Here is a 26,744-nt window from a genome sequence, read left to right on the forward strand (position 1 = left end):
GTGGTCATACCTCTGTGATCGGGTTAGAGGCCAGAACTTTGTCTTCCACTCGGGTCTTGCTGCTGGACTTGCTGACCACAGCGAAGTAGCGCATGGCGTAGCGCGCGGAGACCGTCTTCCCAGCACCCGACTCCCCACTCACGATGATCGACTGGTTCCTGTTGTTCCTGCAGGACGTGGAGACGCCTCGTGATGTTTACTACTGATGTGATAAGATGTGCGTGTTCCGTAGAGGTGTGTGTGTGTGTGATCTGTGCATCGGTGATGTTTACTACTGATATGATATGGTGTGTGTGTGTGTGTGTGTGTGTTTGGTATCATCTGTCCATACTAAGGGTATATTCCAACTCCTGCATCCTAAACCTATTCGTTTAGCACTCTTCACCTGTTCATTAACAACATGGGCCTTCAATCTGCTGGGTGTGTGTGTGTGTGTGTGCGCTTTACTGCACGGTCTCCTCTCCACTAAATGTGTGTGTGTGTGTGTATAAGTTCACCTGGCCATCTGCTTGTAGGCCTCCTCTGCCACAGCGAATATGTGTGGGTCCAGATCGCCCATGTTCTGGCCGGAGTAGGCGTGGATGACTGCGTCCCCATAGATGGGCAGCTGCTTGTAGGGGTTCACCGCGACCAAGATGATCCCTACAGCAGGAACACACACACACACAGATCAAGAACACACACGGCTCAGGAACACACACGGCTCAGGAACACACACGGCTCAGGAACACACACACACACACACACATCAGGAACACACACAGCACTACATTCTGCTCTTATAAGGTTACTACTAATACACTGCACATATTTATAGTTAATTTATATTACTGTAAACCATTCCACCTTCTTAACTGTATATTGTCTACACTGCACTATATATCTTACACTGTTTATGCACCATCTGCGTGTATATCACATTGCACTTTTCTGCTTTTTTGCACTTCTGGTTAGACGCAAACTGCATTTCGTTGTCCCTGTACTTGTACTCTGCACAATGACAATAAAGTTTAATCAAAATCATCTAAAGAGGCCCTCACCTACAGGTTAACTGGGGGTCTGTCATCATCTAAAGAGGCCCTTACCTACAGGTTAACTGGGGATTCGTCATTATCTAAAGAGATCCTTACCTACAGGTTAACTGGGGATTCATCATTATTTAAAAGAGACCCTCACCTACAGTAACTCCGTCCCATCTAAAGAGGACATGTTAATTGGGCTGCAACTCATGCTTATTTTCATAGTTGATTAATCTGTCCATTTTGTTTCTCGATTAATTGATTGATCAGTTGTCTTATTATTATAAAATGTCAGAAAATGGTTAAACGAATTTGAGATCATGTCCACAAATGCCTTTTGTCTACACTTTTTACTTTAAACTGAAAATTATTCAAGTTTAACAAGCAATCAGTGAATTTTACGGTGTTTCCCTTAAACAGATAGTTGACAAACTATTAAGGAAACTAATCAGTAGTTGACACTTCCGCATAAAAAAAAAAAAAAAACATTAAATGACCTTGGCGTGTTGCGTATCTGGCTCACCGCAGTACGTGTAGATGATTTTGGACTCCACGAAACGCACTCTGAGGTTGTGCAGGACGGCCGGCTCGTGAAGGTAGCTGAGGGCGGTGAGATCGTTCTCCCCCACGAGGATGTCAGGGTTCCGCAGGTGTGGGAGCTGCACGTTCCCCGTTTCCACCGGGTACCGCATCTCCTACAAAACAAAGATAACCAAAGCCTGTTGCATAGTTGCTTTATATACTACAACATCAGGCTAAAGAATCTTTTTTTTTTTTCTGTCAGAAAATAGAATGCCCTCACAAATACCTGGGCTGCAGTTTTATTCAAACACGAATGGTTTACTAACCGTGCCATTCTCGAGCTGTAGTTCCAGAACGTCATCTCCCGATTTGTAGTCTTTCAGGATCTCCGCAGACTGCCACACTTCCTCTGGGTCCGGGATCCAGACGCGGTTGTACTGTAAAGGAATGTGGTTAAATCAGCCACTAACTTCCTCCTCGCACTTATAGTGAACATGTTAAAACACAATACTGTTGGACAACCGCGTTTCAAATGACACGGACTACGATTCAAATTAAACCTTGTCGACCTTGGTGACATATGTTAGCCTACCCTACAAATGAATGAGCCCCTCACTTGTTATCGTATCTTGACGAAGTTATAATAGATGCATTCCAACACAAGCATAACAATTACAACTAGCCTACAGAACAATAGTCATGCTAAAGATGCACTAAGTTAAATTACTTTCATTTTCTGCACTACTTACCTTAGTGTATAGCTCTGACAGAGCCATGGCAACCGCATAGTTTTCCGTTTCCTTGACCCTTTGTTGTCTAATGACTGTTCACTCTGAGTTTTTAAAAGTTTACTATTTTTTTTTATCTACAGCATCGGATTTCCTCGGTGGAAGTGTGCACCGGCGCTAGACTTTTCCTTATGCTCACCTGTCGTGTGGACTTTGACTTAGTTTCACCGCCCATCCGTCTTGTGACAGGTGCTTGACTTAGTGGGTGTGTCCATTTGAACAAGGATTTTGGAAAAAGTGAACAGGATCTTCGTCATACAGCAGAGTTGAGAGTAGGCTAACAGCGAGCGCAGAAAACCAGCCACTGCTCTCTGTGTACCAAGTCATCAGCTGATTTAATGCAAAATAAATGCGTCTGGAATTGAGCTGCACACGTCAGTTCAGCTACAGCCATAAAAGGAACGACACCAAGGGGTAATACCAATTATTTTAGTTTATTTCCATTCAGTTTTCAACAGGCATATTAAAACATTTATTTCTTGCAATAGTATTTCACAGACCTACTTGCACTTAAGTTCCATGACACACAATGTTAAGTGCATTTGGCCAGGGCACCAGGTAGAGAAAGGCAGCAAACGACCACTGCTGACCTGCAGGATTTGTTTCAGTTCCACACATATGTGCAAAGTTTTAACACAACCACACACACACACACACACACACACACACGGAAAGGTCACCCTATCTGCCAATGCCAGGATAACACAGGAGTCACATTATCTGAATACCATTCATTAACCTGCAGTTAAACTAAGTGAAAATATACCTGATATGGCTCACAGGTCTGGTGTGTGTGTGTGTGTGTGTGTGTGTGTGTGTGTGTGTGTGTGTGTGTGTGTGTGTGTTTGTTCACACTCGCGTGAGGAAGCCCAGGTTGAGGCTGTTTGGAATGAGAATGGTTTCCAGGGCAACGGAGGAGTGGTGGAAGGGGAACGTCACAGGGAAGATGTTCTTCGTCTCCATGAGGAGCTGAGACGACTCCTTACGGGGCTGCAGACAGGCCTGAGAGGAGGAGAAAGAGGAGGATGGAGAAGGAGTGCAGAGAGGAGAGATGAGGGAAATAGGGGATAAAGGAGGAGAGGAAGAAAGGGAAGGGAAGGTATAGAAGAGGAGAGAGAGGAAGAAAGGATGAAAAGGAGAGAAAGGATGGAGATGAAAGAATTGGAAAGACAGGAGGAGAGAAAAAGAGGAGAGGAGAAAGAGAGGAGGGGAGAAGAGAGAGGAAGAGAGGAGGTATAGAAAAGGAGAGAGGAGAAAGTCACTAAACATACATATTTTATACGTAAGGGATAATGCCCGACGAGGTGTCCATTATCAGAAATAAATGGACGACGCAGAGGCGTGAACCATCTGACGCGAAGTCCATTTATTTCTGATAATGGACGCATCGAAGGGCATTATCCCATTTATACCATGGTCAGTTACGAAATACATAAATATGAAATCAATTATTAATACTAAATGAGCTAAAATCGTTAGTTTTTTCAGCTGTTTATCGCAACTCTGTGGAATGTTGATAAGTCACAGCTAAGCGGACTAACTCAGGCGTTGTCAAGCAACGTCATAATCATTTTATAGGTGTAGTATATCACTTTTTAAACGACACCCTTTTCAACCTAGACCATGGTATAATAAAGAATATACAACCTGCAATACAGTTTGTTGCACAATCAAACCTACTAACTGTATAAATGCCACAGCCATGGCAAAGCACAGTCTTTCTGGATTTTAAAACCCTTCATGTGACACCAATCACACATTGAACAGCCGTTCTCACCTCAATGGTCTTAATGAATGTCGAGGAGACCCTCTCCTCAAATTCGTTCACCGGAGTGTACAAGTTCAGGATCTTCACGATCTGTAAGGATGAAGCAGTCACATCATTAACTGTGCAAACACAGGTCTAGCCAGAGTCTAGCCACGGTTGCATGTACACACACACACACACACACACACACACACACACACACACACACACACACACACACCTGTGCGGCGGTAAGTGCAGTGCACATGGAGGCGATAGCCTGGGCATCCTCCTGGGATTTCTTCTTGACCTGCAGCAGCTGAGCTGCCTGGATAAGAGGCTCCAGCATCTCTCTGGCCCCACTGTTCAACAGACCCTTGTCCTGCAGCCAGTCCTCCAGCTGACACACATTATACCTACACACACACACACAAAATCATTATAGTGATGATTAGTACAATGTTATCAAAAAAGGCCAATGACATTTCACTCTGATACAACACCCAACCTTCCAAAAGATAAGCCAGTGTTTCACAAACTGCCGCAGCACACTCGTGTGCCACTAGAGAAGTCCATACGTTTTTAACTCATTGAGTGCCAAAAACGTAATATTACGTTTTTCCCTTCCCATGCGTTGAGTGCCAAAAACGTAATATTACGTTTTTAGCTTTTGTTTTTAATTACGAAACTAGACACTCTAACACACCTTATATGTGATTTTGGGAACTCTGTGATGAATGGAAATGAAATATATATGGCGACCCGTGAAACTCATGAAAACGCTGAAATCTGGACATTTTATCTGGACATTTTATCATAACTCGGTTGCCTTTTGGTCGAATCAGTAGCGCATAACGCGTCAGGTCAAAACCAGGCCATTTTAGGTAGGTCTATCACTAGGTGGCAGTCTCTGCCAGGTCTCGCTGATCACTTCGAGGAAAGTTTACACAAGTAAGTAACAGGCAACACTTCATATTTCATGAAAGACGTTATATCTCCATTTCTAGAAAAAAACAGCGATTTTTATGAAAACTAGCCACTGTTTAGCTTGGGATTTCTCAGGAACAGAGGAATGTAGAAATACACGGTTTGCACCCACCGAGAGCTTAGAGGCTCACCTTTTATGTATGTGTTCATAGCAATAACACAGAATATGCTGTGGCTGTACAAAAATCATCAACAATGGTCTAGATTGCTGGCACTCTAGGACAAAGCTCCCAAAAACAGCTTGGCATTCAATGAGTTAATGTTGGTGATGATAGTTATGTTTGCCAAAATTTTAGGCTATTTAGATCACATTTCATGACTTTAGCTCCAAACCTGACTATCTACAAACTGTTTTGCACTGTCGCCCATCTAGAAGCCGTTTTTATTGGCCAAGGAATGCTGCACCTGCGTGCAACTAAAAGCCAAATTACACCTTAGATATGACAGAACAACATTCAGAAGTAGCAAAACATTGGCCCGTAATAATTGCCATTCTGGGTACCGTTCATGGTCAGTTTTATCATGCAGCTGAATAGGAAAAAAAGGAAAAATCACCACAGCGAGCGACAGAAAGACGGAACAAAACAATCAATAGTTCAGTTAATGTTAAGTGTCAAAAGAGTTTGGGGGCACGGGGAACAATTCACAGTTACACCGCCACCCTTCCCTGTCTGTAGCGCCTCCTGTGGTCAGTCGTTACTTGTTCTGCAGGCCTCTAGCGCCCCCTGTGGTTGTTACCTGATCTGCAGGCCGCTAGCGCCCCCTGTGGTGGTTCTGCAGGCCTCTAGCGCCCCCTGTGGTGGTTACCTGATCTGCAGGCCTTTGCTCCAGGAGCACATGTCCTTGCGCAGCAGCAGGTTGTTGAGCGTGGCGGCACAGATGATGTAGAACTGCTGCTTGACAGCGAGCCGGAGCAACTGAGGCGGAATGCCGTGCTGTTGCAGCAACGCGTGGAAACCGCTCAGCGTCCGCAGGATGGAGTCCAGCGTCGCTGCGCCACTCTCTTCAGTCATACTGCACGTCCGCTTCCGCATGCCTGTCGCCTTCACCCCCAGCACTCCTGGGATGGAGTCTTGCTCCAGCATCCCCGGCACTGCAGAACGAGACACAAAAAACCCAGAGCAGGCTCAATCCCAACTGTACACTAGCTTGTGTTGGGTTGAGCACACACATATCGCCATCTGATCGCTCTCCTATTCTGATCTCACTTTCACACACACACAAACAAACAAACACACACACACACACACACAGAGAGATCATGGACTGCATGAAAATTTGTGCAGGAAAATTCAGCTTCCAAGTGAAAGTGAAATTCAAGAAATTAATGGAATTTAAGAGCCAGTTTCAATTCAATTCTGGAATTTTGCACAACCCTGCTCTACACACAAACACTGACCACAAGCTGCAGGGTATCCTCCACACACACACACACAAACACACACACACACACACATACCGATCATAGGCTGCAGGATGTCCTCCACACATTTGATGAGCTGCTGGTAGATCTGAATGGCTAGGTCACACAGCACCTGACGGTAGTCAGCCAGGTCAAAGTTCACCAGGCAGTGCTCATTCTGCTGAGGGGTGTTGTGCTTGGTGTAAATCTGTATGGGCACACAGGGTCGGGTCAGGGCTCAGGCTGGGGTCAAAAGGTCAAAACGGTGGGAGAGAAAGCCCAGGGCTGATAGAAGAAGTGTGACGTTGATGTTGCTGTACATGTTTGTGTCAGAAAGCGTGCTAAGCATGTGGTAACATGTATAAGTGTGTGGAACGCATACTTAGAACATGAAAGCATGTGCTAAGAGTAAGCACATGAAAGCATGTGCTAAGTGTGTGGAAGGGCATGCTAAGCATGTGGAAACCTGTATAAGCGTGTGGAAGCATGTGGTAGAGATGTGGGAAGCGATCGTTAACAAATGAAAGTGTATATAGGTGTATGGATCGCGATGGTAAAAGCAAAAGCATGTGAAGCACGTAATAAGTATGCTAAAGCTTAATGGGCCGTGTGCTGTGTGGAAGCGTCTAGAGCTAAATGTAGTGGAAGTGGGCGCAGGTGAAAGCCTTCACGTAGTAAATTAATGTGATAAGTGTGTGAAGCATGTAGAAGCATGTAGAAGCTGGCGTGTGGGGTGTGTGAAAGCGTGTATAAGCATATGAAAGCTGGCGTAGTAGAAAATGTGGAAAGCGTGTAGAAACATGTAGAAGCGCGTAGTAAGTGTGTGGAAGCGTGTAGAAGCATGTAGAAGCGCGTAGTAAGTGTGTAGAAACATGTAGAAGCGCGTAGTAAGTGTGTGGAAGCGTGTAGAAGCATGTAGTAAGAAGCATTGTAGAAGCATGTAGAAGTCGTGTAGTAAGTGCGTGTAGCAAAGTTTTATGTAAAGCGCATAGTAAGTGTGTGGAAGCGTGTAGAAGCGCGTAGTAAGTGTGTGGAAGCGTGTAGAAGCATGTGCTAAGTGTGTGGAAGTGCAAGTTAATTGTGTGGAAACGTGTATAAATGTGTGGAAGCGCATCGTAAGTATGTGGAAGCGTATGCTATGTGTGTGGAAACGTGTGGAGGTGTGTGTTAAGTGTGTGGAAACACGTATAAGCATGTGGAAAAAAGTGTATAAGTGTATGTAGGCGCATGCTACGTGTGTGGAAGTAGGGCTGTCACTTTACGTTCGAAAATCGATTGCACAATCGATTGGACCAAACAACACAAGTTTCGAAAACTACAATAGGGAATCGATTTTAACCAAATATGTACATTATTAATTTTTCATTAAACAAAAATTCACACAAACAAGAATATGGAATATAACAGCTGTTTCAATCAGCTGCTGTATACTTTTGTTTGCCAAAAAATGGAGGACAACTGATCAACCTGTGCGACATGAGAGACACTAGTGATAGGCCCCTAATAACTTGAGGAGTTCGATGTGGAAGTACTTGGATTTTGGTATATCAAAAACTGGAGAAAGAACAAAGCGGTGGGCCATGCAAACTGTGTCGGCGAGTTCCACGTAGGCTGAAATTTGTTTGACATTTCTAATCGTAAACACAGCTACATTTGAAGCCTGCAGTAATATTTGTCACTGATGTAATGGCAGTATCTTTCTTATTGTTTTTAGAATGTAGCACTCCTGTTTGTCATTGTGCCGCGAAACTTCCGTAATAAATCATCAGAAATATTGCTGGCTTCGTCTACAAGCGCTTTTCTGCGTTAGATCCTAATGCCTGTTACTTTTTGTGGATTGGCCTATATTTGCCGTTGAAAATGGAAACGTATTTAGACATGAAAAATCGATTTTACAATCGATTCAATGAACACTTATGTCTCAAAAATCGAACAGGATTTTTTCACAAAAGTGACAGCCCTATGTGGAAGCACATGCTAAGTGTGTGGAAACGTGTATAAGTGTGTGGAAGCGCATGCTAAGCATGTGAAAGTGTGTGCTAAATGTGTTAAAGCGCATGCTAAGCTTGTAGAAGCGTGTATAAGTATGTGAAAGCCCGTGGTAAGTGTGTGGAAGCACATGCTAAGCGTGTGGAGACGTGTATAAACGTGTGCTACTCACCTCCTCTCCACTGTACTGCTCCAGACAGTGCAGGAAGCAGCACGTGTTGGCCAGCCAGAACGACACCATCTCAAAGTTGTCTCCTTTCCTCTAGATAGAACAAAGAAGGAACATTTAAAAACATGGATGAATTTGGCCTGACCCACAGCTCATTGAGCAATGGTCCCCTACTTAGAAAATTTCCCTTGAGATTTCAATCGACTTTGAGCTCAAGACCCAGAGCCTGAAGCTTTGTTCTCCTTTGTGCTCTAAAGCCCTAGCTTCATAACAACTTTGAACACTAATGTCCTAATTGCATGACTCCTTTGAGCACTAGTGTCCTACCTTTATGACTCCTTTGAGCACTAGTGTCCTACCTTCATGACTCCCTTGATGCTGTTGATGGTGGAGTTGAGGAGTTTGGTGGCGCGCTGGTCGTCGTTGGAGAAGTCGGCGTGGCGGAGGCACATGAAGAGGATGTAGGCAGGCAGGCTGGGGACCATGCTGACAGCTACACCCCGTGGACGCATTTCTGAGAGAGGGAGAGAGAAACAGAGAGAGAGAAGGGAGGGGTGGGAGAAAGAGAGAGTGCAGTTCAGTTCATGTATGACATTCGTGCACAGGTGAACTCCAGGGGCCTGCTCTAAGAAGCTTCATGACAAAGCTAATGTGCGACTGTAGTTCAGGTTTGTCCAGCCAGCTAACGAAAAGATAATCTGGGCATATTGGACTTGCTTTGTAGTGTGTGAGTGTGTGTGTGTGTGTGTGTGTGTCTGTGTGTACCTGTGATGAGGATTTTCAGTAGTCTGCTTTCGTCCTCCCTCTTGCAGACCAGCATCCCCCTGCAGTCGCGCTCCTTACGGGGCAGGGTCAATTTGGGAAGACCATCCACAGAGCCCAGCTCCAACGCCACTGCACCCACACCCACACACACACACACACCACACACACGCATCGGCGCACGCATCAGGGTCACGCGCACATTGCGGCCAAGCGGCTACACCTAGCACCAGGCACACACGCGCACACATACTGTGGCTGTGCTTTAGCAATAATCATGTGTTTACTGTATGTGTGGTAGTAAACATGTGTCTACTGTATGCAATGTAGTAATAAACATGTGTTTACTGTATGTGCTTTAGTAATAAACATGTGTTTACTGTATGCAATGTAATAATAAACATGTGTTTACTGTATGAGCTTTAGTAATAAACATGTGTTTACTCTCTCCGTCTCCAGCCCTCTTCATGTAGACCTTCAGCTGCTTCTTCAGCTTGCGGAGCACCTTGTCCTGTCTCTCCGCCTGCTCCACCAGTTCCTAAACCACAGTACGCCAGTTCAGATACTTCAGAGTGTGTGTGTGTGTGTGTGTGTACCAAGTAGTATTCGGTGAGCCTGCTGATCTCCTGCTGGATGCAGGTGTTTGTGTGTGTGTTTGTGTGTGTGTGTACCAGGTTGTGTTTGGTGAGCCTGCTGGTCTCCTGCTGGATGTAGGTGTTTGTGTGTACCAGATTGTGTTTGGTGAGCCTGCTGATCTCCTGCTGGATGTAGGTGTGTGTGTGTGTGTGTGTGTGTGTTTGTGTGTGTGTGTGTGTGCATACCAGGTTGTGTTTGGTGAGCCTGCTGATCTCATGCTGGAGGCTGGCAGGAATGCGGGCGTCTTGAGGAAGCTTCAGGCTTTGGGTCAGAAGCTCCTGCTGCTGGTCACGCTCCTGCAGCGCCCTCTGCAGTTCAGAGCGCACACTCTCAACCTCCTCAGTCATGGACTGCAGCTGAGACAACAGCAACCTGATACAGAGAGAGGGAGAGAAGGAGAGAAAGAGAGATGGAGAAAGGGAGAGAGAGGGAGAAAGGGAGAGAGAGGGAGAGAGAAATAGAGGGAGAGAAGGGGGGTGAGTGGGAGAGAGGGGAAAGGAGAGAGAAGGAGACAGGGAGAGAAAGGGGGGGTGAAAGAGAGAGAGAAAGACATAATGAGAGGAGGACATCCCAAATAAAGGACAATAAGGAGGTGCAGCTTTTGGGCGCATGTTGCAGGTTGAGAGCTGCTCACGTGTTGGTCTCCTTCAGCCCCTCGTTGGCCATCCACAACTCCCCATCCTCATTCAGCTCATGGATGTCAAGGGTCAGGGACCTGGAGGCCACACCACCACACACACAGTACAAGTACATATTAGCGCGCATACACACACACACACACACACACACACACCACCACACACACAGTACAAGTACATATTAGCGCACGCACGCACACACACACACACACGACCACACACACAGTACAAGTACATATTAGCGCACACGCACGCACACACACACACAGATGTAAAATCTAATGATGTCCTGCTCTCTGCTTACCTGCTGCTGTTGGCAGAATTATCTGATTCCTGAGGAGGAAACAGGAAGTAAACATTATGAAGCATTCCTGAGTAAATATCAGTCCTGTACAAGCATGATAAAGGACCTAACCTATCCTATCCTATCCTATCCTATCCAAAGGCTGTTTCACCGCCACCGCAAGGCCAGCGGGGTGCAGTGGGGTGTAACAACAGTCACACAGAGGAGGAAACATCACAAAGCCCTTTCTGGGTCAATCTCAGTCCTGTACAAGCATGTTTGAGTTCCACACACAGATTCACTGAACAAAGCTGCATATAGACACATCATGCTAATATGATACACGATGATGACATGACAGTGCGTGTTAATGAGCACCATGTATATAAGCATGCGTGTGCGAGTGTGTGCGTGTGCGTGTTGTTTTTGTCATGCGTATAAGCATTGTGAAAATGTGTGTGTTTCATTGTGGAATGTGTGTTGCTTTGTCATGCGCGTCAAGTCGTGTTGTTTTTGTCAGTGTGTGAATGTGTTTGCTTTTGTCATGCCTGTGAATAATGTGTGTTTTCATTAATCGAAGTCTGTGTTTGTAGCGAGTGTGTGGGCTCATTGTTGCTTTGTATCCATGCCACCTGTGTGTGTGTGGGTATGCGTGTTTACTTTTGTCATATTTGTCGTGTGTTTGTGAATGTGTGTGTTTCATTTGTCATGTCTGTGTTTGTGAATGTGTGTGTTGCTTTTGTCATGCATGTGAGTGTGTGTTGCTTTTGTCATGTCTGTGTTTGTGAGTGTGTGAGCATGTGTGTTGCTTATTGTTATGTCTATGTTTGTGAGGGTGTGGGTGTGCGTGTTGTTTTTGTCATGTCTGTGTTTGTGGATGTGTTTGTTGCTCGTCATGTCTGTGTTTGTGAGTGTGTGAGTTTGTATGTTATTTTATTGTCATGTCTGTGTGTGTGAGTGTGTGTGTTGATTTTGTCATCTGTGTTTTTGCGGACCAGGGTGTTTAGTTATACCTTATTCTTTTGGGTTTCCAGACCAACCAGCTGGGAGTGAAGAATAAGCACCTCCTCCTTGCGCAGTTCCAGTTCCTCATTGGCTGAGCTGAGCTGCTCCAACAGCACATTATAGGCTGGTGATCCAGGGGCAGCCGTACCAGAGCCAGCTGATTGGCTGAGAGCCTCCCGGAGCTCACTCAGGTCCCGCTTCAGCTTCCTGTTCGCGGACTCCAGCTCCTGTCGCTGAACACAAACCACAACCAGAACCTGAGCAGATCCAGACATACTGCCCACAACCTCCCGTACAAACAGAACCCAAGACCGACTCACAACCCCCCACAGAAAACAGAAACAGAACCCAAGACTGACCCAGAAGTCAGAACCTAGTGCCAGTAAAGCCACCAACTTCACCTCCATCCACTATAAACACCATTAACACCACCACCTCCACCGACTATCGACTATAAACACCAATAACACCACCACCTCCACCATCCACTATTAACACCACCACCTCCACCACCATCCACTATAAACAACATTAACACCACCACCTTCTCCACCATCCACTATAAACACCATTAACACCACAACCTTCTCCATCATTCACTATAAACACCATTAACACCACCACCTCCACCACCATCCACTATAAATAACATTAACACCACCACCTTCTCCACCATCCACTATAAACACCATTAACACCACAACCTTCTCCATCATTCACTATAAACACCATTAACACCACCACCTTCACCACCATCCACTATAAACACCATTAACATCACCACCTTCTCCATCCTCACCTTCAGGCCCTCCTGGTCCAGCTCTGACAGCAGAGTCTTCTTGAACTCCTCTTCATCCTTTAGAGAAAGAGACACACACACACACACACACACACACACACACAGACAAGCATACCAGATGCTGAATCCAAGCTCCACTTTCCTCCAAAAACAAAGCCAAGTTTTTAGACTTCAGTGAGCTAAATTATGCAGGTGGCAAAGCCTCTAGGGGGAGACAGAGAGTGATGAATCGGGTCTGTCAGTGTTGTGGTTTCTGAGGTACAGACATCTCTACTCAGTAGGAGGCAGGAAGTTAAAGGACTAGTCTAAAGAAACATATCTTTTCTGAAACAGTTTAGATGTCTGTTGTGGTGTACCTCTGCTCTGCTGGTGTGATGCAGCTGTTTAAAGCCTAGTCTGGCCTACCTCGACGTGTAGCGTTTTAGAGCACTACTCTAGGGTACCAGAGAACTCTGTTTCTAGCCATTTTAGAGCTCTACTGTAGAGTATCACTGCTCTGTCTATAGATGTTTGTTGTTTAGAGATCTACTCTGGAGTACCATAGCTCTGTCTGTATCTGTTTTAGAGCTCTACTCTAGGGTACCTTGGCTTTGCTGGTGTGTAGCTGGTCCTCTCTGGAGTCCAGCTCATTCTGCAGGTTGTGTTTGTCTCTCTCTAGCTCTGTCACTTTCTTCTGCAGTGTGAGCAGCAGAGACATGTCCCGACCAGTGGAGCTCCTCTCCTACACGCGCAGCACACACACACACACACACACACACACACACACAGGGCGTGTACATACCACTCATCCATTAGACGGAGGAACACAGTCAGGACAGCAGAACCAGACTTGAAGTACCAAATATCCTGACAGAAAACCATTTCAAGTAGAAACATGTAGCAGGCAGATGTTTGTCTAATTACTGTGCACAAAGTAATGAGAAAGGTACAAAAGGTAACATGTAAGGAAATATGTCATTTTCTGTCAAATGGACCCATACAGAGGACCTGTTCTACACCAACATTCCTTCCCCTCCCCAAAGCCAGAGCTGTGGTCTCTTAACCTCTATGGCCCATCCTCGGCCTCTCTGAGGACCAAAACCCCAGATAGGTTCTTATACCCCTCTGCCCCTCTTGCCCATTTGCCCAGTTCATTTACACATATACCACTCCCTCTTATTATCTTTTCTGCCCCTTTAGCCATCTGCCCCACCCTCTTACCCATTTACCCCGGTCTCTTACCCCTTTTTTCCGGTCCTCCTCCCCCTCCCCGAAGCCAGAGCTGAGGGTGCTGTCAGAGGCAGCTAGGCTGGACGTGGAATCCTTCCTCTGCGGAGATGCTCTGCTTGCATTCTGCTCACAGAGACAGAGAGAGAGAGACAGAGAAAGAGAGAGTGAGAGATGAAGAGAGGAAGAGAGATGAACAGAATGAACATAGAGAGAGAGAGAGAGAGAGAGAGAGAGACAGAGACAGAGACAGAGACAGTGATCGAGAGAGAGAGTTTTTATTAACCCCTTATTCTCTCCTGTGATGGATGGATTAAATTATGGACAGAGGGACAGTTACATGGATGGATGGATAAAGAGATAGATGTATGGATGAACATATGTGTGTATGGATGAACATGGATGTATGGATGGATGAACATATTGATGGATGGATGAACATATGTGTGTATGGATGTTTGGGTGGATGCTGATGTTACTCCACCTGCTCCTTCAGGTTGCTGTGGCGTTCCTCTAACTTGTGGTGTTCTGAGAGAAGGTTCTGGTAGCGACATCGCTCCTCGTTCAGCTCCGACTGCAGCTGCTGAATGTTCCCTTCATGAGCCTTCTCCCGCTCCTCTGAGAGACATTCACCGTCATCAGGAGAGGCAGACACACACACACGAATACTCCTCAAAGAGGCATACTGCTCACCTGCCTCTCTGTAATAGTGTGAGTGTGTAAGTATACTGCTCACCTGCCTCTCTGTAATAGTGTGGAAGTGTACTGTTCATCTGCCTCTCTGTAATAGTGTGAGTGTGGAAGTGTACTGTTCACCTGCCTCTCTGTAATTAGTGTGAGTGTAGAAAGGTACTGTTCATCTGCCTCTCTGTAATAGTTTGAGTGTGGAAGTGTACTGCTCACCTGGCTCTCTGTAATAGTGTGAGTGTGGAAGTGTACTGTTCACCTGCCTCTCTGTAATAGTGTGAGTGTGGAAGTGTACTGCTCACCTGCCTCTCTGTAATAGTGTGAGTGTGGAAGTGTACTGTTCACCTGCCTCTCTGTAATAGTGCGAGTGTGGAAGTGTACTGTTCACCTGCCTCTCTGTAATAGTGTGAGTGTGGAAGTGTACTGCTCACCTGCCTTCCTCTCTAGTTCAACAATGAATCTGTTGAGCTCCTCCTTCTCACTCTTCAGGAGGACATTCTGCTTGTTCAGCTCTGCCACTTGCTGTTAACACAAAAAAAAACATCAACACAAACGCCATGCAACATAAACACCATCAGTACACAAACACCATCAACACAAACGCCATGCAACATAAACACAATCAGTACACAAACACCATCAACACAAACGCCATGCAACATAAACACCATCAGTACACAAACACCATCAACACAAACGCCATGCAACATAAACACCATCAGTACACAAACACCATCAACACAAACGCCATGCAACATAAACACCATCAGTACACAAACACCATCAACACAAACGCCATGCAACATAAATACAATCAGTACACAAACACCATCAACACAAACGCCATGCAACATAAACACCATCAACACACAAATACCATCAACACAAAAAACACCACCGACACCTGCTCCATGGCCTCTCTATCTGCTGATGCTGACACTCACCTGCCCCATGGTCTGCCCACTGCCCACTCACCTGCCCCATGGCCTCCCCCACTCCCCTGCTCCATGACCTCCCCCTCTGCCCACTCACCTGCCCCAGGGCGTCCGCCTCTGCCCACTCACCTGCCCCATGGCCCCCCCCTGCCCTCTCACCTGCCCCAGGGCGTCCCCCTCTGCCCACTCACCTGCCCCAGGGCATCCCTGTCCACTTGTGCCCTCTGCTGGTCCTCCAGCCTCTCCTGGCGGCTGCGCTCCAGCTCCTGCCTGCTGGCCTCTAGCTTCGCCTCGAGACAGCTCACACGATCCAATTGGCTTCTGCTGTTCTCCTCTATCCCCTTTAGCCGGTCCAGCTGGCCAATCAAACGCTCCCGCTCAGAGGTGTGGCTGGCCTCGAGTGCATTAAGTTTCTCCCCGAGCACACGGTTCTCTTTGTGCTGTAGGACACCAGAGAGACAGTCAGTCAGTCAGTAGGAGGACAGAGATCACTGCTGCCAACCAATCACCATGTAGAGAGCAGCCCTGCTAACCAATCACCATGTAGAGAGCAGCACTGACAACCAATCATCATGCAGCGCTGACAACCAATCACCTGTCAGAGATCAGTACTGCAAATCAAAGATCAGGCAGAAATAAGTGCTGCCACCCAATAACCAGTCAGAGACAGCTGCAGTTAATCATACGTCTGAGCAGGAAGTGTCACCAGGTAGGTAGATGATTCTGTATTTAGGCTCCGAGCTGCCAGTTTATAATTATTTTTTGTATCTAAGCTCAGAGCTGCTCTTTTATTTCTGATCATTCTTTCATGTCTTGGCAGCATACTCATCGCTGACATGACCCTTCACCTTTGACACTTGACTGGGGCAGTACCTGCTCATCGATCCTGCGCTGCAGCTGCATGATCTTGTTCTCCATGCCGACGTTGAGTTTCTTGAAGTGTTCCACGGAGCGGGCCTCAACACGCAGCCTCTTGAGCTCACGGCGGGCCAGCATGCGTCGTACGCAGCTCTGCAGCAGCACCACGGCCGCACGCACACGCCGGTAACGCACCCGCGCATGCCAGCCTTTCACCCAGCGCTGCAGCAGGCACACTTTATGCTCGTACAGCATCTGGGGACACAGACAAGGTTGTACTCAAACACCTTCATCATAATCATCATCTGGTGAAAAAATTAACACTAGCGCTAGTAGAGGAAGTAAGGGTGAGTGGGGGCACTAGGGGGCGCTGTAGAGGAAGTGAGGGTGAGAGGGGGCACAGTGCTGACGTGGCTCTTACCCGCTGGTGCTCCCTCCTGGCAGCGTAGCCCCTGTAGAGACGCTGGAGGAGCAGGGCAATTGCCCGCTTGCGCTGGAACTTTCTCCGCGCTGCCCACATGCGCTGGTACTTCTGGATGACCACCGCCGCTCGGGAGTGCCGCAGGAACAGTGCCAGGCTGGCAGGGAGAGGGAGAGGGAGAGAGAGAGAGAGAAGGTAATAACCATCAGACAGGCAGCCCTCAGTTTGGATTAAAAAACTAAACAGCATTCAACACAACAGGGCCTGCCCCCAGGGACCATCCTAACCAACAGGACCAAACAACCAGCTCTACCAGTCCTGCCCCCTGGAACCAACACTGTCTACAGGAATCACTATTCAACACTATCTCAACCCCCAGGGACCATCCTGGCCTACAGGAACCAAACCCCACACACAGGGACCAAATCCCAAACATAGGGACCAAACCCCAAACACACAGTAACCAGCACCACACACAGGAACTACACCCCACACACAGGAACCAAACCCCACACACAGGGACCAAACCCCACACACAGCCCTCTGCCCCTCCTCACCGGCGCGCCTGGTGGCCCCTGACGTGTCTCTGGATGGTGACAGCTGCCCTCCGCATGCGCAGGTACTTCTTGCGCTGCAGCCAGCAGCGAATCGTCTTCTGGATCCGTATGCAGGCAGCCCGCAGCCTATCAGACCGTAGTTTCTCCAGGTAAGCCACCTGCCCCGCCCGGAAGAAGATCTTAGACTTGCCAAACTGATATTTGTCCTCATCCTGGGAGGAGAAGAGAAGAGAAGAGAGGAGAAGAGAGGAGGGGAGAAGAGAGGAGAAGAGAGGAGGGGAGAGGAGAGGAGAGGAGAAGAGAGGAGGTGTGAGTGTTTAAGTGTATAAGTGTGACAGTGAATATGTGTGAGAGTGTATAAGTGTGACAGTGTACAAGTGTGAGACTGTAAGTGTGATAGATTACAAGCATGAGGCTCTAAGTGTGAGAGTGTGTACAGTAAGTGTGTAAGTGACAGTGAATAAGTGTAAGAGTGTGTAAGCGTGAGACTGTAAGTGTGGGTACCACCCTGGACAGCAGTGCATCATCCTCATGACCTTTAACCCACATTACTGTACCTCAACCAGCTGAGGCAGAATCGTCCTGCACGCTACTTTGCGATCAGGCAGCGTGTTGGCCTGCTTCATGAGAACACGGTACCGTGTGAAGAACTCCTGGTATGTCCACCTGCCAACACAGACACAAAGTCAGGCCAACACAGCAACAGCACCACAGCTGTCAGTCAACGACTGGCTCAGCGACCTTCAGCCCTAAATGAGGAGGGTGTGGGTCGGACCAAGGGGAGGAGGAAGAGAAGTGGACCAATAGGAGTAGAAGGAGAGGAGGACCAATAAGAGGAGAAGGAGAGGAGAAGGAGAGGAGAAGGAGGAGGAGAGGAGAAGAGAAGGAGGAGGAGGAGAGGAGAAGAGAAGGAGGAGGAGGAGGAGAAGAGAAGGACCGATATGAGTAGAAGGAGAGGAGGAGAAGGAGGAGGAGAGGAGGAGAGGAGAAGAGGGGGGTTGTTAGAGTTCAGAGTTACCTGGTGGGGAATCCGGCCGCTGAGATGCGAATCGTCTCCAGAACTCCACACGCTCTGAGCTGCTGTACTGCCCGCACTGGGTCCAGCCTGTGAAGTGGTCACGCACGCACACACTTAAGTAAGTAAGCCATCGGGAACAAGTAATCAAGTCATGCTACAAAGTTTCAAGAGAAATGCAGACACGGTTAATATGTTATAAAATTATCAATAGTATTTATTGGACCCCTTCAAAAATGGCACGGTTAGGACTTAGAAACTCAGACGTGTGTTGGAGGTGCAACACTGAGTGCGGCACTCTTTTACATATGTTATACTCTTGACCCATAATAGACCCCCTATGGTCTGAGATAATGTCTTTTATCAACAAGTTGCTGACCACTGCTCTGGTACGCTAACCATTACTCTGTCTCTTGGGTGTGGTACCACAGGGGAGCGGGTTAAATGCCCATCAATCCTCATGGTGCCGAACAGCTGTAATAGTTGGATGCGGAATAATATTACACCATTGGAAAACACAAGTAGCTATATCAATGGTGGAATGGTTTAATAAAATGTCCAAGATTGCCTCTTATGAGAGGGTGTGCTATAGAATGATAGATAAAGAGGACGTCTATATGAACATTTGGGGGCCTTATTTAGATATAATACAGTAAGCTGGTGGTTTGGGGGCCTTATTTAGATATAATACAGTAAGCTGGTGGTTTGGGGGCTTATTTAGATATAATACAGTAAGCTGGTGGTTTGGGGGCCTTATTTAGATATAATACAGTAAGCTGGTGGTTTGTTTTTCTGTTTCTTTTTATCTCTTTTTCCCCCTTTTGTTTATGAGGATGTTCCAACATTCAGTGATGTACAAATGTGTATAGTTACACACTTTTTTATATACTGTATAGTGTATAGCTTTTTTAGTCAGTATCTGCCTGTAGTCCTCCCTGTTCACTTGTGGATGTTCAGTGTTTGTCTTTGTCTCATGTATTTGTGAAAAACCAATAAAAAGTGAATTACAAAAAAAAAAAAAAAAAAAAAAAAAAGTAAGCCATCAGTGTCTTATGCTTAGATAACACATATAATACATACATGTCTTCTTCCTCCAGGACAGCTGATTTGGCAACTGACACACACACACACACACACACGCATCTTACGTGAAGGGTGCCTTTTGGTCATTGGGTTTGATGCAGCGTACATAGTGGGCAGCTGTGGTGTTCAGAGTCTCCATGAGAAGATGCAGAGAGTTCCGGAACTGGAGGCGGAGATAGAACACTGGTGTGAGTCGATACACTTCATCCACTATTCTAGAGTGGCTTTGGTGGGACCACAGACAAATCCCAATGTGATGCACAGGGACATGAATCTGACACCTGCTTTTCCTACTCCACAGCCACACACACACACACACCCTTGAGAACTAATCCCACAGAAGGTTATCAGAAGCTCTCTTGTTGAGCAAATATCAGAAGGTAGGTGACCCACACACACTCTCTCTGATCCGTCTCCATCCATGTGTCCAGTGTGATGTCCCTGAAAAGGTCAGGCAGTAGCCATAGCCCGAGTAGGTGTATGTAAACACCATCAGCGCTACTGAGCAGATCAAATGAGATGGCTGATTAACTGCACGGGAGTGTTATGAGGCCTGTGTAAATGTGTGTGGCCAGGTCAGCCTCTGTTTAATCCCTGTGGAAGTATGTATGTGTGTGTGTCTCAGAGACCTTCAAGGTGACATTTTTCCAGGTGTGTGTATGTATGTGTGTGTGTCTCAGAGACCTTCAAGCTGAGGGTTTTCCAGGTGTGTGTGTATGTGCCCCAGAGACAAACCCCCAGAGTATGAGTGTGCCACAGACCTGCAGGCCGACGCTCTTGCGTGTGTGTGTTAGTTGGGTGCTGCTGCGTGCCGTCTTCAGGCGAGTGTGAACAGGTCCCCCTCCAGCTGCAGATACACACTCCTCCTCCTCCTCAAGGAGCTCCAGCAGCAGCTCAAACTGAGTCAGCAACCACACACACAAACACACACACACACACACATACTGCATGTTTTATAGGTCAAATATCAGATTGTCAGACTTTTCTACTAAAGGGATTAGTTCCTATTACGATTCCTGATGAACTGTAGGAATTTATTCCACAATACAATCTAGTCCAACTAATCTAGACTTAAAATTCTATTTGACTTATAGTATCTAAACCCAACATGACCACATCAGACCTCATGTGCTCGACTGGCTGACTGGACCATGTGTGTGTGTGTGTGTGTGTGTGTGTGTGTGTGTGTGTGTGTGTGTGTGTGTGTGTGTGTGTGTGTGTGTGTGTGACTGGACCCACCTTACTGGACCTCAGGACACTAATCTGCTCCGCATTCACTGTGTCTTTATTCTTCTCCAGAAACCCCTCACACTCATACTCCACCTGAAAGAAAGAAAGAAAGAAAGAAAGAAAGAAAGAAAGAAAGAAAGAAAGAAAGAAAGAAAGAAAGAAAGAAACAAAGAAACAAAGAAAGAGAAAGGTCAGCAGAGGATGTGTGAGGCAAAAGCAGCTGGCTGATGCTGTGGGGATGCTGTGCTGTGGGGATGCTGGCGCTGTGCAGACGCGTTGCTGCGGTACCTGGTCAGCGAAGTGCAGGACGATGAAGGCAGTGTTGGACATGCGCGGCTTCTGGAAGTGAGCACTGCTTTTCCCGTGGGTGCTGTACAGCTTTTGGGCCCACGACCCGTCAGAACCTTTGGGCATCTGAGCAGAGGTCAACATGGCCGTTTACGGACTTCACAGGAAACCCAATTACAAATGAATCACAAAATTGATCACTTAATCATTATGAGTGAACACAGAAAAGTTAATTTAGCTGACTGTATGTTATAGCATCGTGGAGTATTGACATTCTTCACGGGTGTCTGTGTCTGTGTCTGTGTCTGTGTCTGTGTCTGTGTCTGTGTCTGTGTCTGTGTCTGTGTCTGTGTCTGTGTCTGTGTCTGTGTCTTACTCTGCATTCTTCATCCAGCAGGTCCAAGATGCCCATCTTGGCCTCGATCAGGCTGATACAGGGCTGGTTGTCATGGAAATCGATCAGCGTCCATGGGATGTCCTCCTTCATGTACTCCTCCTGCTCCAACTTAAACACATGCTGATAGACACACACACACACACACACAGAGAGAGAGTTTAAACATGTGCTGATGGACGCACACACACAGCTTAAAAACATACTTAAAAGAAAGAGGAAAAAACACACACACACACACACACACACACACACACACACACACACACGAGACCAGATAAGAAAGAAAGAGGAAAAACACACACACACACACACACACACACACACACACGAGACCAGATAAGAAAGAAAGAGGAAAAACACACACACACACACACACACACACACACACACACACACACACACACACACACACACGAGACCAGATAAGATTGTTGCTTCACCGTCTCAGATTTTGTTCAAACCTGCATACTGCTATTACGATATCACAAAAGGGAAAACTAATGGCACGCTGTCCCTGTTTAAATACCAATTAACTGATTAATGATTAAGATGTGATGAAAATTTTCCGAAAATTACCTCCAACCCGGGGGGCTAAGCCCCTCTTCTTTCAATCCTACTGACGTCCCTGTCTAGAGCCAATCTAAAACTAATGGGTACAACCTTTTAACAGTCCCAATCATACAGATAACATGTCTGTCTTCCACCCTACAAAGTTTGGGCAGGCTAGGAATAATACTTTTCAAGACAGTAATGCCCAAACATGCCCTCAAAGATAAGGTATTTCTGAGTGTAAAAATTATACAAAATATATATGAAATATTTTACGAAGTCATTGGAATTTAGCAAAAGGTCTTAGTTTTGGGACCTACATCTGAGACGGTGCAGCAACCAATTTTCTGGATATTGTCTGATACGACACAGAATGACCCACCAGTCACCACTTCAATCACAAATATAGCTGCAAGCAGCAATGTGGGGGCCAAGCAGTGCGCTATAGCAGGAATGGCGTTGCCATGGCATCAGAAAGCACTCACAGCTAGTTTGATTGCGATTGGATAAAGAATGGCTGAGAAATAAGCTCATTTACTTTGTTATAGTGCCCCTAGAGGCGGAAATTACACCAATGTCCTTGTGCGTTCTCACAATCAGCTACCATGTCCCCGGACTTCATACCCCAAAGAGTTGCTGAGATGTGAGCTCACTTTTTTTTATTACAGCACCCCTTGAGGCCAAATGAGACCATTTTCCTTGCATGTCCTCACAATCAGCTACTAAGACCCTGTATCAAGTTTGGATATCATACATCAAAGTGTTGCTGAAATAAGAGCTCATTTCCTGTATTGCAGCGCCCCCTATGGAGGCCAAATGATGCCAATTTCCTAGTGTGTCACAATCAGGTACCACGTCCTTATACCAAGTTTGGACTTCATACATCAAAGCATTGCTAAGATATGAGCTCACTTCTTGTATTGCAGCGCCCCCTATAGAGGCCAAATGATGCCAATTTCCTATTGCGTCATCACAATCAGATACCAAGTCCCTGTACCAAGTTTGGACTTCATACATTAAAGCGTAGCCGAGATGTTAGCCCACTTCCTGTTAGGCGGCATCATAGCCATGTGTGATTGGCTGTCACGGGCAAATAAACTTGAAATAAAAGAATCTGACAAGTATCGTTTGTGCGGCTTGGTCTGAAGATCATCTGCGCCAAGTTCTGTGAAAATCGGATGAAATTTGTAACCGCTGAAATTTTTCGTAGAGTTTGGACTAAATCCAATATGGCGGAGGTCCAATATGGCGGAAAGTGACGGGATAGGGGTCGATGAACTCGGGATGGTCCAAGGATTCAGACGCTACCTCAATTGTGAAAATCAGACAAGAGTCAAGGATCACGCGCATGAACGCATGTCCAGCATTGAAGTGGCGCTAGAGTGTTCAATGTATATGCATAAAAATTGCTGTGAGTGATTGGGACAGTGTCCTGACTAATGGTATCGAGCTTTGTTATGTTAACTCAAAGTGCCACGGAGATGTTAGTCCACTTCCTGTTTGGCGGCTTCGTCGCCATATTTGATTGGCTGTCACGGGCAAACAAAAATGAAATTGAAAAATCTGACAAGTATCTTTTGTGCGGCTCGGGCAGAAGATCATCTCCGCCAAGATCCGTGAAAATCGGATGAAATTTGTGACCGCTGAAACTTTTCGTAGAGTTTGGACTAAATCCAATATGGCGGAGGTCCAATATGGCGGAAAGTGACGTAATAGGGGTCATTGAACTTAGGTCGGTCCAGGGATTCCAACGGTTTCTGATATGTGAAAATCGAACGTACCGTTCAATGGTCACATGCGTGAATACAATCCAGGTTTGACCCATTGGTGGCACTAGAGTGTTGGGCATAGAGTTCTGTAAATTGGTGAGAGTGATCCTGGGACAGTGCTAAATCCGTGTGCCAAATTTCATAACTTTAGACCCAGCGGTTCAATTTTCGGCCAGATTTTGACCTGTTGGTGGCGCTAGATGGCTGGGTTTAGAGGTCCGTAAATGAGTGTGAGTGGTCAGTGGAGTGTCCCGAAACTTTCTGCCAAATTTCAGCACTTTTTAGCCAGGAGTTCTATAGGCTGCCATAGACTCCAATGGCAGAGGAATCATAATAGGAAAAGCTAGTAACTCAATGGGGGCCTTCGCAGCTTCGCTGCTAGGCCCCCAATAAAAACATACTGTATACCATATAACATACATATTACAATATCAACATGAGAATTTCACAGAGAAATCACTGTTCAAACTGCGCATACACAACACACCACTAGCACAAATTAAGGTCTAATGTTTGAAGTCTAGTATCTCAGAATAAGCCAAAAAATAACTCACCAAATTAAACTGCTGCTGGAGTTTCTCATTGGCATAATTGATGCAGAACTGCTCAAAGCTGTTGACCTCAAACGTCTCAAACCTACATCACAGCAAAGACACCATATAGCTTAGAGAAGATCTGGCCACATGTTACAGCAAAAGTATCCAGGTCAACATAGGATGGGCACCTGCTAAAAAGCTAAATATCAGGTGGCTACTTGAGCAGGTGTTAGGGAAATAATACTGATGCCATCTGGACTGCTGCTATCTGACAAAGGCCCAGGCCAGACTGACTGACAGCACTGCCTCAGCACAGTTTATATGCAAAGTTACACACTCCAGCCCTCAGATGGACTCAGAGTCACCGCGCAGCCTCCTGCTGCAGCAGAGCAGTACAGTGCTGCATGTTCCCTTTCATTAATGGGGCAGTACAGCATATTACCCTAGGGCAGGGGTCGACAACCTTTTTTGCCTGGAGAGCCACTTTTACCAAATGTATTATTTTTTTCATCTCAGAAGAGCCACATAAAGACGATTACAAGAAAAAGTTTGGATATTTAACGTACAGTTACTTTCATTCAACAGAGGATTTTTAAATAGCCTACATTTTCTACTAGTTTTAATGTGCAAGTAACTTGAAATGTAAAGTGGAATGACAGAATGACACCACCCTCTATTTTTCCAGTGTCCTTTGGTATGCAAAGTAACATCATAGTTAACAACACAACACTCAATTTTCATTGACATGTCATTGGTGAAATTGAACATTAGGCCTACCAGAGATTAGATTTGGTGATGGCCTTGGAGTCTGGCTGGCTCATATTCAGTGAGGTGAAGTTTCATGCAAGAATTGAGGCTGTCACCATTTAAGGGCAACTCCACGCAAAACTGTCATATCCATAACGCCAACTAAATACCATGGCATTGTGTTGGCGTTATGGATGTGACAGTTTTGCGCGGAATTGACCTTAAACGGGAGCGCAGGTTTGTCTTTATATTTTTCATATATGAGAAAGATTTCTCACATGCAAGTGGAACCGAACAGGGTTAACACAGCAATACTAACTCGTTGCAGTGTTGCAGTGCAGTTAATTTTTCAGTTCGTTTTCAGAATCAATCTTCGGATGGAAACTTTCCCATTTCAGCCTTGTGTTTGTGCTCGCAAGCTGTGGTCGCTGACGTTTCCTTTTTGACATTTTCCTTATCTAGCCTAGGCTACATCAACAATAACAATTAAAAAGTGTTCTCGTTGACTGAAATAGAGGGAAATCGGTAATTTTGTTTGATATTGACATGGCAACGAACCGCGAATGTAAAAATATTGTGCAGCTACGGTTACGGAGCCAAGTGAGGTGGAAAGTTATATAGGCTAAATTACTCAGATAGACTTACAATCCATCCATGTACCCACCTGCAGATGTCTAGAACTGACAAACTCACCCGCAGATGTCTAGAGGCCTTATACCCAGCCGTAGATATCTAGAACCCACAAATGTCTAGAACCCATGTACCCACCCACAGATGTCTAGAACCCACAAACCCACCCGCAGATGTCTAGAGGTCGCATACCCACCCGTAGATGTCTAGAACCCCGATGAAGGCGTGTCGCTTGCCAGCATTCTGCAGCGCTGTGTTGATGCGGGCCACGATCCAGCTGAAGAGGCGGGCGTAGACGTGCTTAGCCAGGGCGTCCCGGCCGGTCAGTGCCTGCACTCCGGACATGGGCTTGTTGTACGTCTCCGACGCCGTTTTCAGCTTCCTGTGGCACAGCCAATGAGACATCTCCTGCACCGGTACGCTCATCACCTCACAGAACGTCAGCAGGGGAGGGCTGTCTGGCTACAACAACAACAACAACAACAACATCAACACAAACAAACAGGAAACAGCCTCAGCCTCAGGTCAGGAGAAATACATAATGCACTGATTTATAGCCAGACAGTCCTGTTGCCCTTGATACCTCCAAACTAGAGAACTTTGTAGACTGGTATGCCACTGGACAGGTCTTACGGACTGGTATATAATGACTATCTGATAGCATCCACTCACACAGGCGTTATATACTAGTATAAAATCAACTCAAACACACAGGCGTTATAGACTGGAACATCCACTCTCTCTCTCTCTCACACACACACACACACACACACATACACACACACACACACACACACACACACACAGGTATGTAGTGAGCATCCACTCACACACACAGTGCTGCTGTCAGCCCCCCGCGGCCTGATTTCCACGTTCCCCAGGTGAAGAACTCCGGCCAGGATCCTGAACAGACCCATCTGCTGGGCCTCATCAATGCCTGGGGACGTTCAAAGCAAACACATGGAGACAGACACATGAACACGTTAAACACAGACATACGGGCATGGTAAACACAGACATGTTCAACACAGACACACAGTACGGGCATGTTCAACACAGAAATATTCAACACAGACATATAGGCATGTTA

The 26,744-nt window shown here is 46.3% G+C and overlaps 2 protein-coding genes across 3 annotated transcripts in view; both read right to left on the reverse strand.

Annotated features, from left to right (window-relative positions):
• The window catches only part of myo5c (myosin VC), a 28,696-nt gene extending 26,259 nt beyond the window's left edge, over nucleotides 1–2,437 (reverse strand). The window contains exons 1-5 of the mRNA XM_048256110.1: nucleotides 2,291–2,437; nucleotides 1,868–1,978; nucleotides 1,543–1,714; nucleotides 498–642; nucleotides 11–167 (exon numbers count right to left, since the gene is read on the reverse strand). Coding sequence (XP_048112067.1) covers nucleotides 11–167; nucleotides 498–642; nucleotides 1,543–1,714; nucleotides 1,868–1,978; nucleotides 2,291–2,317 — 612 coding nt within the window. The 5' untranslated portion in view covers nucleotides 2,318–2,437. The remainder of the gene's footprint in view (nucleotides 1–10; nucleotides 168–497; nucleotides 643–1,542; nucleotides 1,715–1,867; nucleotides 1,979–2,290) is intronic.
• Nucleotides 2,438–2,744: 307 nt separating this feature from the next.
• LOC125303614 (unconventional myosin-Va-like) overlaps nucleotides 2,745–26,744 on the reverse strand; it is a 28,969-nt gene continuing 4,969 nt past the window's right edge. Inside the window, exons 9-41 of one of the 2 annotated variants that reach the window (XM_048257453.1) lie at nucleotides 26,485–26,591; nucleotides 25,851–26,116; nucleotides 24,296–24,377; nucleotides 21,403–21,543; nucleotides 21,027–21,152; nucleotides 20,748–20,831; nucleotides 20,270–20,407; nucleotides 19,574–19,671; nucleotides 18,429–18,515; nucleotides 17,968–18,076; nucleotides 17,411–17,622; nucleotides 16,854–17,010; nucleotides 16,448–16,687; nucleotides 15,766–16,014; nucleotides 15,071–15,161; nucleotides 14,437–14,570; nucleotides 13,968–14,078; nucleotides 13,330–13,467; nucleotides 12,747–12,803; nucleotides 11,956–12,180; nucleotides 10,964–10,992; nucleotides 10,656–10,736; nucleotides 10,207–10,393; nucleotides 9,830–9,923; nucleotides 9,389–9,517; nucleotides 8,983–9,137; nucleotides 8,627–8,716; nucleotides 6,523–6,673; nucleotides 5,871–6,156; nucleotides 4,318–4,492; nucleotides 4,107–4,187; nucleotides 3,179–3,331; nucleotides 2,745–2,980 (exon numbers count right to left, since the gene is read on the reverse strand). In XM_048257453.1, coding sequence (XP_048113410.1) covers nucleotides 3,179–3,331; nucleotides 4,107–4,187; nucleotides 4,318–4,492; nucleotides 5,871–6,156; nucleotides 6,523–6,673; nucleotides 8,627–8,716; nucleotides 8,983–9,137; nucleotides 9,389–9,517; nucleotides 9,830–9,923; nucleotides 10,207–10,393; nucleotides 10,656–10,736; nucleotides 10,964–10,992; nucleotides 11,956–12,180; nucleotides 12,747–12,803; nucleotides 13,330–13,467; nucleotides 13,968–14,078; nucleotides 14,437–14,570; nucleotides 15,071–15,161; nucleotides 15,766–16,014; nucleotides 16,448–16,687; nucleotides 16,854–17,010; nucleotides 17,411–17,622; nucleotides 17,968–18,076; nucleotides 18,429–18,515; nucleotides 19,574–19,671; nucleotides 20,270–20,407; nucleotides 20,748–20,831; nucleotides 21,027–21,152; nucleotides 21,403–21,543; nucleotides 24,296–24,377; nucleotides 25,851–26,116; nucleotides 26,485–26,591 — 4,463 coding nt within the window. In that variant the 3' untranslated portion in view covers nucleotides 2,745–2,980. Of the gene's footprint in view, nucleotides 3,332–4,106; nucleotides 4,188–4,317; nucleotides 4,493–5,870; nucleotides 6,157–6,522; nucleotides 6,674–8,626; nucleotides 8,717–8,982; nucleotides 9,138–9,388; nucleotides 9,518–9,829; nucleotides 9,924–10,206; nucleotides 10,394–10,655; nucleotides 10,737–10,963; nucleotides 10,993–11,955; nucleotides 12,181–12,746; nucleotides 12,804–13,329; nucleotides 13,468–13,967; nucleotides 14,079–14,436; nucleotides 14,571–15,070; nucleotides 15,162–15,765; nucleotides 16,015–16,447; nucleotides 16,688–16,853; nucleotides 17,011–17,410; nucleotides 17,623–17,967; nucleotides 18,077–18,428; nucleotides 18,516–19,573; nucleotides 19,672–20,269; nucleotides 20,408–20,747; nucleotides 20,832–21,026; nucleotides 21,153–21,402; nucleotides 21,544–24,295; nucleotides 24,378–25,850; nucleotides 26,117–26,484; nucleotides 26,592–26,744 lie in introns of both variants that reach the window. The other variant, XM_048257452.1, reaches the window with a different exon arrangement.

Source organism: Alosa alosa, chromosome 11 (assembly GCF_017589495.1).
Source record: "Alosa alosa isolate M-15738 ecotype Scorff River chromosome 11, AALO_Geno_1.1, whole genome shotgun sequence".
Classification (NCBI taxonomy): domain Eukaryota; kingdom Metazoa; phylum Chordata; class Actinopteri; order Clupeiformes; family Clupeidae; genus Alosa; species Alosa alosa.